The sequence below is a fragment of the Oncorhynchus nerka genome, linkage group LG18, assembly GCF_034236695.1.
Source record: "Oncorhynchus nerka isolate Pitt River linkage group LG18, Oner_Uvic_2.0, whole genome shotgun sequence".
In the NCBI taxonomy this organism is placed as follows: domain Eukaryota; kingdom Metazoa; phylum Chordata; class Actinopteri; order Salmoniformes; family Salmonidae; genus Oncorhynchus; species Oncorhynchus nerka.
Window position 1 is genome coordinate 53,217,649 of NC_088413.1, and position 12,032 is coordinate 53,229,680.

The 12,032-nt window shown below is 41.2% G+C and overlaps 1 protein-coding gene across 1 annotated transcript; it reads left to right on the forward strand.

Moving 5' to 3' along the window:
- The first annotated feature begins 3,307 nt into the window (after positions 1-3,307).
- Positions 3,308-8,121, forward strand: LOC115146083 (gap junction delta-2 protein-like). The gene is made up of 2 exons (XM_029687880.2): positions 3,308-3,704; positions 4,158-8,121. The coding sequence occupies exons 1-2, from the start codon at positions 3,634-3,636 to the stop codon at positions 5,002-5,004; spliced, it is 918 nt and encodes a 305-aa protein (XP_029543740.1). The 5' UTR covers positions 3,308-3,633; the 3' UTR covers positions 5,005-8,121.
- The last annotated feature ends 3,911 nt before the right edge of the window (positions 8,122-12,032 follow it).

The following is a 12,032-nucleotide window of genomic DNA, read 5'->3' on the forward strand; positions in this document are numbered from 1 at the left end:
AATCCAGTTTCAGTGAGACCTGATGCAGAGAAAAAAACAAATGATCATAAGCATAACTAGTACAAACCTAGCTCTTACAAAGCTGGCTAGTAGGAACCAAAACACATTAAAGATCAAAATTAAAAATGTGCACATAAAACTTGACTATGGATTTGAAGAGTTGTGGTTCTGCGCTTTCCTTTCCCTGGGATGTGGCAGAATAGGTCCCTGGTAACTGAGTGGGTGGACAAGCACTGCTGTAGAGGCCATGCATCAGGACATTTACATGTATCCAGTACTCTAAAGACCGAGACGAATCATTATTGACCATTACCTAAGGTCTTCACTAAGTTAGACTTGGCCTAGCAAGTACATTGACTACGTTGCCCCTCAGCAACCTAGCAGTCAGGAAGACATATGGAGAGAGAGGCTATTTACAGGCTATTTACATTTCTTAGTCAGCCATCTGGATAACTTATGTACTCCTTCCCTTTGTTCCCTCCTCCATCCTGCCACCTTCCCTTTGTTCCCTCCTCCATCCTGCCACCTTCCCTTTGTTCCCTCCTCCATCCTGCCACCTTCCCTTTGTTCCCTCCTCCATCCTGCCACCTTCCCTTTGGTCCCTCCTCCATCCTGCCACCTTCCCTTTGTTCCCTCCTCCATCCAATCTAGAAGATTCCTGCAAAAAAGAGAATCAAGAATTGAAAAAGGCAGTTGAGAGTTGTAAAAGTTAGAATGGGTGAGGGAGAGCAGGGATAGGCTAAATGTATCATATGGTCAAATCTCAAATACACACAATACAAGGATCCCTGATGAATGGAGAAAAACTTCATATCCATATTGGGGGGGGTACAAGTTTCAAGAATTAGTCTAGCTCATAATGTCTCTCTCACACACACGCAGAGCGAGACAGAGAGAACAGACATACACACATGTACTGTCATGAACTAAACTGATATCAAAACTTTTGCTAGCTACAACAGGTAAAAATGTAAACTTACCATGACAATAGAAGATTAGCCAGAGTGCTAACATTAACATTAGCCAGCTAGCTAGCTACCAAAAACTTCCTTGACATTCTTCTCCCCAACAAACCACTGCTTTACTTACAAAAATAAAACATGAATGCAGGAGAACAGGGACTACCACGTAGCAGTCAAATCTTTTTTCTTGTTCTCCAGCACTGTTGTTGTGTAGCCTAGCGGGCACTTTGTCCCAATGTGCCATATGCAAGCAGTGCCTGCACGCAGAGATCTATTGCTGTTTGAGGCACAGATTCCAATCCAAGTTTTAGCTGGAACTGTTATGCCTACCTCCTTATTTAGCTACTGAAATGTGTATAAAATGACTGCAGTCACTATGTTAATTACTTTAAAGCTTTAAGGGAAAATATATAAATGTAGTTTTCTCAGGGTAAAATGAAATAAATACATTAAAAGGGTCAAATTCAGGTGCAATAATTGTTGTAAATCCTATTGGGTTGTAGTAGGATATTGAAATAAAATAGACTTTTGATTTGATAAATTCTGAAAAGAAATGTAGTTAGTCATAATAGAACATTAAAATTGCATTCAGTGGAACAGAAAAAATGTGCAACACAATAAACAGTGCAATTAATATCAACAAAATAGTATTATTAGAATCTAACACACACAGAACACACCAGATATCATTAATTAAATAACCATTATTTCAATTTGAGCTTTAATGACCTAGTAGATTCTATGAATTGGAGGTGACATATCACAATTCTTCGTTTAAAAAAAATGGGCATTTCATCACCTGCAGAATAAAAACTTTGCCCTAATCCTGAAAAAGTGAATCTGGGTGGAAAAAGTGAAGAGGACTCGGACCGAGTACCATTAGTCGTAGCCCATAGTAATATGATTCTGCAAGGCTCTGGATAATATGAATCCCCCGAGTCCAAGTTCATGCGGACTCCCCAGAATCTCAAACAGAATAGGCCCAAGCCCAGAGTGTTGACTGGGTACAGTATGCCAACCAGACCATAACCCATTTTGGTGAGTGCTGCCAGCTGTTGTCTGCCAAGTATGCAAAGCTGAATCATGCAAAACCAGCTGAAAAAAGAGCATTACCCAAATGTATAATCGTAATGGTTCTTGTGTCTTATATGCAATGTGTGCATGACCCACAAACACTATGCAAATGTTTATATAGACTGGTGTCTATTAATTTAGTAGCATTTAGATAACTGGTCAGTAGTTCAATTTCAACCAAAAAACAGATATCAACCAGAACAATACATATTTGAATGATTTCTGGTTGAAATCTGGTCGGGACTTCTTATAACCAGATCACAACCAGAAATCATTCAAATATGTATTGTTCTGGTTGAAATCTGGTCGGGACTTCTTATAACCAGATCACAACCAGAAATCATTCAAATATGTATTGTTCTGGTTGAAATCTGGTCGGGACTTCTTATAACCAGATCACAACCAGAAATCATTCAAATATGTATTGTTCTGTTCTGGTTGAAATCTGGTCTGGACTTCTTATAACCAGATCACAACCAGAAATCATTCAAATATGTATTGTTCTGGTTGAAATCTGGTCTGGACTTCTTATAACCAGATCACAACCAGAAATCATTCAAATATGTATTGTTCTGGTTGAAATCTGGTCTGGACTTCTTATAACCAGATCACAACCAGAAATCATTCAAATATGTATTGTTCTGGTTGAATCATTCAAATATGTATTGTTCTGGTTGAAATTGAACTACTGACCAGTCACAACCAGAAATCATTCAAATAAATTGTTCTGAAATCTAAATTGAAATTGAACTACTGACCAGTTATCTAAATGCTACTAAATTAATAGACACCAGTAAACCAGTAAAAGATGTCTTTATCACGTTTTATGCCCACTGGGTTACTAGGAGCACTGAGACTGTCACGATTACAGTAAAAAAAAAAAGCAACAGGTAGGCCTATCTGCCTTAAAAGTGGCTCCGAAAAAGTGGCTCTGAATATCTGGACGCCATGTCTTGACCTGCGGTTTTAGGACACGGCACATTCACAACTCTACCTCACACTGAGCGCGCGCAACCTGACACAATTCGATCTGGCTCAGTAATTTTGATGTGTTATAAACTGGAAACGCACAAAGTGCATTGAGGTTATCACCAATCGTGTTATCACAGATTAATCTTGCGCGCTGTCACTGGGTTCCATTCGTCGAATATTGAAAATTAGAAATCCTGGTATTTTGGCGGCGCTCCACCAACCTGTCTGCGCGTGACGTAGGGAGGGGACTACTTAAAGGCGGATTAATGCTGGCAAGACATTAAATCCAACCACCCTCCATCCAGACACAGTGCGCGACCCATCAACCTGATCTGAAGATCGAAAATAGGAGGGCTTATAGTAATCAGCCCTTCAAGCCCCACAAGACAACGAGAAAGTGTGGCAGCGTCATACCAGCGCTTGGGCAGAAGCACAGACCAATATTGCACAGCGCTGGAGAGAGGAGGGCGGGACAGCTGCGGGCTTGTGATCAATGCATTTGCCAGATAACCTCGGAGCCTCTGGAGAGTGATAACGACCAAAAACCCGGGGAAATATTTTCCACATATTCGGCAGAGGTTCGTACAGAGTGCCGTGGGCTCTCGCCTCCTCCGGATGAACAATAATGGGAGAATGGACCATACTAGAGAGGCTCCTGGAGGCTGCTGTCCAGCAGCACTCTACTATGATAGGAAGGTAAGAGTAAAATGTCAACTGGATTTGCAATAACTAGGTATGCATGTTTTAATGGCTGTTGTTGGGGCTAGATAGGTGGCTGTGCCATGCACTAACTGAGAAGCAGAGACTGGGCGCTATTGCCTGTTACGCTTTACTTTACCAAACAAACGCTTGCAAAACATTTCAAAACACAATATGAATATCAATGAGTAAATACTTCAGAGTACACAGAAATATATAACAATGGCGCACTGACATAAATTATAAAAGCATAATACACATAGCATCCGGACAAACCCCCGTGCTAAGAGCGAGCAGAGCGTGATCCCAGCAAAGAGCGTTCGTTTCAGCACTGGACAGCTCCCAAACACGCGCCTGTTTAGAGACTGTACTCAATCTCCAGCCATTTTCACAGAATTAACATAATTTACTGACTCTATGCTCATACATTGTTTGTTTGTTTGTTTTTAGGATCCTACTAACTGTGGTGGTGATCTTCCGGATTCTAATCGTAGCAATAGTTGGAGAGACAGTATATGATGACGAGCAAACCATGTTTGTTTGTAATACCTTACAACCAGGCTGCAACCAGGCTTGCTACGACAAGGCATTCCCAATTTCACATATTAGATTTTGGGTTTTCCAGATCATAATGGTTTGCACCCCGAGTCTTTGTTTTATCACATACTCGGTGCATCAGTCGGCGAAACAGAAGGAGCGACGGTACTCCACCGTCTTTCTGACCCTGGATAAGGATCAAGATTCAATGAAACGAGACGACAGCAAAAAGATTAAAAACACCATTGTGAATGGAGTACTTCAGAACACAGAGAACTCCACCAAAGAAGCCGAACCCGACTGTTTGGAAGTCAAAGATATCCCCAATTCAGCCATGAGAACTACTGGAAAGTCTAAAAAGAGTCGACAAGAGGGTATCTCGAGATTTTACATAATTCAAGTGGTTTTCAGAAACGCGCTGGAAATAGGGTTTTTAGTGGGTCAATATTTCTTGTACGGATTCAATGTCCCATCGGTGTACGAGTGTGATCGTTATCCCTGCATAAAAGATGTAGAGTGTTATGTTTCCAGACCAACAGAGAAGACCGTGTTTCTAGTCTTCATGTTCGCGGTCAGTGGCTTTTGTGTGTTGCTCAATCTGGCAGAACTCAATCATTTGGGGTGGAAGAAAATCAAAACGGCAGTGCGAGGAGTTCAGGCGAGGCGGAAGTCCATTTATGAAATCAGAAATAAGGACTTGCCTAGAATGAGTGTGCCTAATTTCGGTCGCACTCAATCCAGTGACTCTGCTTATGTGTAGCACATGGAGAGAGTACCCGATGGGACAATGTGCGATGTGTAAAGATTGAACCAAGATGAGCACTGGATGATGACAGCTCCCAACGCCACATCCGTTTCATGACTTAAAAGCGTGGGCCGATTTTTTATTTGTTTATCTTTTAAGGACTCCAATGGCAAGCGTGGATTACACGTTTGTTAATTTATTTATTACATTGCACTGATGCAACTTTTTAGTAACGTTTATACTATGTAAAGCGCTAAATAGAGATCATGTCGACGTGTTCACGCATTTACTCTTTGTGGGCTGATCTACTGTACTTGAAGAGAGTAGGGTATATTAAAATTGCACTAAGAGGTGAACACCCGGGAACCAAACCTAACCCGATGCGTGACAGTGTTTAAAAATAATAATTCAACCGATTGTTGACACCGATCTATTTAAGCGACACAATACACCGGTTGACTATATGTTGGAGGGGAAATATTCTCCAGATTTATATAGGCATATGCCTAAATATATAAATACATTTTGACTATGGATCGACCTAGTTGAAATACATTAGCATAATTCATATTTTTGTTGCCTGTGTTCGCACCACTGACCTTAACGTATGTAATCATTACATTGCTATATAGCTGACTTGCAAAACAGTATCTGGTGGATTTGCTGCAAACGCTAACGTCTGTGACTTCCTTCATTTATTATACACCAAAGCGCCCACTGCTGTCATTTGTGAAAAGTGTTTTCTTGCTTTCGTGTAATTAAGTGCCATACTTGTACATAGACATATATATATATATGTATACATAGAAATAAATAAATATATAATATTATTCATCATGAAAGCTAATTCCCTGCTTGAATTATGCTAAACGCCACCCTATTTTTTGCTTGAACTTGTGATTTAAATTGATATATTACATTTGTCTCTAGCTCCCTTTCTATTTGGCAAATGACTGGGAAATGAATAAAGTGCTAGTCTTTTTTATATACTGGAAGAAAATGTTTCTCCACAATCACAATTGATCTCAACTCAAATAGCACAAATTGACCTTTTTAACAAACTAAGAATGGGCAATAAGTATCTGCTCAGGTGCTAGGGTTTTTTCACAGAATGGTTTTCAATGTAACCAAAATGAACCAGAAAAAAAACACCCTTTTCTGTCAAAAAATAAAAGTGGGATTCATGTACACCAGAAACGTGTGAGGTGCAATACTTTTCTGTCTGAAAGCTGAACTGGAATGTTAGAAGGATCCTATAGCTGCCCTGTCTAACCATGGCTTGGTTCAGTGAAAATGGCAATGTTTGCCACACACACAAGCCTATGTCGTTCCATCCCATGAGAAAACCCCTATGAGCTCTTCCTTTGATGTTGTCAGTGTCTGTTAACATGTGGGTGTGCTGTAATGCATTTCAATGGGGATGATGCTTCCATGACAAACATCAATACTGCATGTCCCATAACATTGACCAGATGCAGCCGTAATGTGAAATGCATTCTAACATTCATGTCCTGTCCCTTCCCAGTCATAGCTGACCTGACCATGACTGTTCACATGGCTGCTATACTGTTACTGACTTTGTGACCTTGACCAGGAAGCTATTGGACAGACACACCGTATAGAACAGGGATGATTACAAGCTGATCTTCATTGATAGAGGACTTTTTTTGTCCACCCCTTTTTCCCTCTTTTCAAGGAAGTGAGCAAAGGAGCGGCTCTGGTTGAAGGGAAGGTCGTGTGAGCCTCATGAAGGTCACCAAGAAAAAGAGAAAGAGAAAAAAAGGGAAAGTGCTGAACTGTACGCCCACACTCCAGAGAGAGAGGGGGGGGGGGAGAGAAACAGAGAGAGAGAGGAGGATTCCAGGCTGACCATCCAGGATGATCTGAGGGATGGTAGGATGCAAGACTCTGCCTCTGCCAGGATGACTTGGCAAAGCCCAGAGAAATCGAAGAGTAGCGCACACTGACACATCCATCTCAAACTCAGCAGGGACGTGATAATTGTCTGTAACTCAAGAAAAATGCAGTTTACCTACTTGGCCTCTCTCCTCTCTATTTCTCTCTCTATTTGTCTCTCCCTTCCCTATCTCTGAAAATGTTTACTGACCAAATGACTGTACAGGCCATCCTGTCCAATTCCACACAGTTGTTTTCAACGCTTGTAAATCTCTTGGGTTTTCTTTCATTGAGAATTCCCAGTTATTATACAAGGCTGTTGTGTAAGGGATCCTACAAACAAAGACTATATTTTCACTGTATATTACTGTATATTTACTGTACATTTACTAAAGAGCCACTTGCTCTGATGCTGTGCTTGTGGTTTCCCTGCAATATTCATCCTGGTAATTTCACGGCTACTTCTAAAATGCCCAAATTATTGGGTTATGTATGAATGCAATTATGCATGCTGTGTTGCATTTTCCATGTGAGCGTTGGGAGGCTTGGTTTAATATTACGTTGTACCTGTGCTGCTCTTTATTTCCTCTGTGCTCAGCTCGCTTAGAGACAGGCTAAAAAGGAAGAGGGCTTCTGACCAGAGAGATAGCTGGAGATAGCGACAGATGTAAGTGACTCTCCCAGTTCTATGCCATTTATCTTGTGCTCGCTTCAGCCCCCACTCTTGACAACAGTAGATACATCTGAGCAAGGACTGCAGCTATTTCAAGGATCCAGGACAAATGCTCAGGAAAACCAGACATTTCAGCTGATTGCAGATGCTTAAATATACAGGGAGGGATTTTTAGAGGACCATTTTAGCCCTTAATCTCTCAGTCTTTGTCTAGAGAAACACCTCTGAATTAGAGAGAATCATCTCCCTGAGACTGTTATGGTCCGGGAGAGAGGAGAGGTGGTCAGTGCCCTGTCCTCATAAAATATCAAGCTCATTTTATTACCTCCATTACTGCGTCAGTGTAATTTCATCCTTCCTGTTCAACACTTTAATAAGGCTTTGCCCATAAAAAAATCAATACTCTTTTTCTCAACAACAAACCAAACCAAGCCTCCAACCCTTGACGTTTTTTTATTTAAAGCGCTGGTTCCGTATATATGTACTGTAAAGCGGAATGACTTTGAAAGACATACTGTGAATTAAATCCATTTTTCTCACCAAGAGGAGAATATATTTGCTAAGGGTGTGCTGTCATTTTGTTCTCTTATGTCCCGACTCTCCTTGTTATCCTTCTTTCCTCTACAGGAGAAGTTCATCTTTAAGACAGTCGTGTAGAAAAAACTCAAATGCTGAGTCTTAATTTTCTCTACTTGCTGTCTAGAAATATGAAGTCATGTGCTACGTCCAAAGAGGTTTTTTTATGTGGAAGAAGATCCAAACAACGTCAACGTTGTATGACACGGGCTCACAACTGAAATTCTGCAGAAGCACTCTTGCACCTTATCATCAGCACAGCTGTAAATTCTTCTAGATACTATACAAGTGGGAAAGCCAAATAAATACGACATGAATATTGTGTGTGCATATGTCTTGCACATTTGAAAGGGTGAGAGGGTCACCTTGGGAGACGGTCCAAGACCATCACATTTAATTATAAGGAATTATATTTCAGTCAATTCATTAATTACTGTTGCTTATAATTGACCAATGTATTCATGCATTATGCATTAATAAGCCTAATACTAAAGAAATCATTCCTCCTTGACCCTGGTTTAATCCAATGACAGTTTAGTTCCAGGTCATAGACCGTTGGCAAGACCACTGGGAGACAGACGGTGGTTTACAAAGTGGGATACCAGCAGTCTATTATTTCTGGTTGATGAGCGACTCCCATGAGAGAAAACTATTTGTCAGATATATTTGATGCACTGTGCAACCATAGTGAGGGACATTGCATCAAGTGCCTTGTTAACATACAGTACATCAATACAGATACAGTATACTGTATTCATTGGTCTGGGCTTTGATAGGAATACATCAAATGTCATTTAATTTGTCACATGCACCGAATACAACTGGTGTAGACTATACCATGACATGCTTACTTACAAGTCCTTCCAAATGATGCAGAGTTCAAAAATAATAAAATAGAATAAAATAAAATAGACAAGAATGGGGCTATATACAGGAAGTACCAGTACCAGGTCAATGTGGAGCTATATACAGGGAGTACCAGTACCAGATCAATGTGGAGCTATATACAGGGTGTACCAGTACCAGATCAATGTGGAGCTATATACAGGGAGTACCAGTACCAGATCAATGTGGAGCTATATACAGGGAGTACCAGTACCAGATCAATGTGGAACTATATACAGGGAGTACCAGTACCAGATCAATGTGGAACTATATACAGGGAGTACCAGTACCAGATCAATGTGGAGCTATATACAGGGTGTACCAGTACCAGATCAATGTGGAGCTATATACAGGGTGTACCAGTACCAGATCAATGTGGATATATATACAGGGTGTACCAGTACCAGATCAATGTGGTGCTATATACAGGGAGTACCAGTACCAGATCAATGTGGAGCTATATACAGGGTGTACCAGTACCAGATCAATGTGGAGCTATATACAGGGTGTACCAGTACCAGATCAATGTGGAGCTATATACAGGGAGTACCAGTACCAGATCAATGTGGAACTATATACAGGGGGTACCAGTACCAGATCAATGTGGAGCTATATATAGGGTGTACCAGTACCAGATCAATGTGGTGCTATATTCAGGGAGTACCAGTACCAGATCAATGTGGAGCTATATACAGGGAGTACCAATACCAGATCAATGTGGTGCTATATATAGGGAGTACCAGTACCAGATCAATGTGGTGCTATATACAGGGAGTACCAGTACCAGATCAATGTGGTGCTATATACAGGGAGTACCAGTACCATATCAATGTGGTGTTATATACAGGGAGCAGTACCAGATCAATGTGGTGCTATATACAGGGATTACCAGTACCAGTTCAATGTGGTGCTATATACAGGGAGTACCAGTACCATATCAATGTGGTGTTATATACAGGGAGCAGTACCAGATCAATGTGGAGCTATATACAGGGATTACCAGTACCAGATCAATGTGGTGCTATATACAGGGAGTACCAGTACCAGATCAATGTGGAGCTATATACAGGGATTACCAGTACCAGATCAATGTGGTGCTATATACAGGGATTACCAGTACCAGATCAATGTGGAGCTATATACAGGGAGTACCAGTACCAGATCAATGTGGTGCTATATACAGGGAGTACCAGTACCATATCAATGTGGTGTTATATACAGGGAGCAGTACCAGATCAACGTGGAGCTATATACAGGGATTACCAGTACCATATCAATGTGGTGTTATATACAGGGAGCAGTACCAGATCAATGTGGAGCTATATACAGGGAGTACCAGTACCATATCAATGTGGTGTTATATACAGGGAGCAGTACCAGATCAATGTGGAGCTATATACAGGGAGTACCAGATCAATGTGGTGCTATATACAGAGAGTACCAGTACCATATCAATGTGGTGCTATATACTGGGAGTACCAGTACCAGATCAATGTGGAGCTATATATAGGGTGTACCAGTACCAGATCAATGTGGAGCTATATACAGGGAGTACCAGTACCAGATCAAAGTGGAGCTATGTACAGGGAGTACCAGTACCAGATCAACGTGGAGCTATATACAGGGAGTACCAGTACCAGATCAATGTGGAGCTATATACAGGGAGTACCAGTACCAGATCAATGTGGATATATATACAGGGAGTACCAGATCAATGTGGTGCTATATACAGAGAGTACCAGTACCATATCAATGTGGTGCTATATACTGGGAGTACCAGTACCAGATCAATGTGGTGCTATATACAGGGAGTACCAGTACCAGATCAATGTAGTGCTATATACAGGGAGTACCAGTACCAGATCAATGTGGTGCTATATACAGGGAATACCAGTACCAGTTCAATGTGGTGCTATATACAGGGTGTACAAGTACCAGATCAATGTGGAGCTATATACAGGGAGTACCAGTACCAGATCAATGTGGTGCTATATACAGGGAGTACCAGTACCATATCAATGTGGTGTTATATACAGGGAGCAGTACCAGATCAATGTGGAGCTATATACAGGGATTACCAGTACCATATCAATGTGGTGTTATATACAGGGAGCAGTACCAGATCAATGTGGAGCTATATACAGGGAGTACCAGTACCATATCAATGTGGTGTTATATACAGGGAGCAGTACCAGATCAATGTGGAGCTATATACAGGGAGTACCAGATCAATGTGGTGCTATATACAGAGAGTACTAGTACCATATCAATGTGGTGCTATATACTGGGAGTACCAGTACCAGATCAATGTGGAGCTATATATAGGGTGTACCAGTACCAGATCAATGTGGAGCTATATACAGGGAGTACCAGTACCAGATCAAAGTGGAGCTATGTACAGGGAGTACCAGTACCAGATCAACGTGGAGCTATATACAGGGAGTACCAGATCAATGTGGTGCTATATACAGAGAGTACCAGTACCATATCAATGTGGTGCTATATACTGGGAGTACCAGTACCAGATCAATGTGGTGCTATATACAGGGAGTACCAGTACCAGATCAATGTAGTGCTATATACAGGGAGTACCAGTACCAGATCAATGTGGTGCTATATACAGGGAGTACCAGTACCAGATCAATGTGAGGCTGTATACAGGGTGTACCAGTACCAGATCAATGTGGTGTTATATACAGGGAGCAGTACCAGATCAATGTGGTGCTATATACAGGGAATACCAGTACCAGTTCAATGTGGTGCTATATACAGGGTGTACAAGTACCAGATCAATGTGGTGCTATATACAGGGAGTACCAGTACCAGATCAATGTGGTGCTATATACAGGGAGTACCAGTACCAGATCAATGTGGTGTTATATACAGGGAGCAGTACCAGATCAATGTGGTGCTATATACAGGGAGTACCAGTACCAGTTCAATGTGGAGCTATATACAGGGAGTACCAGTACCAGATCAATGTGGAGCTATATACAGGGTGTACCAGTACCAG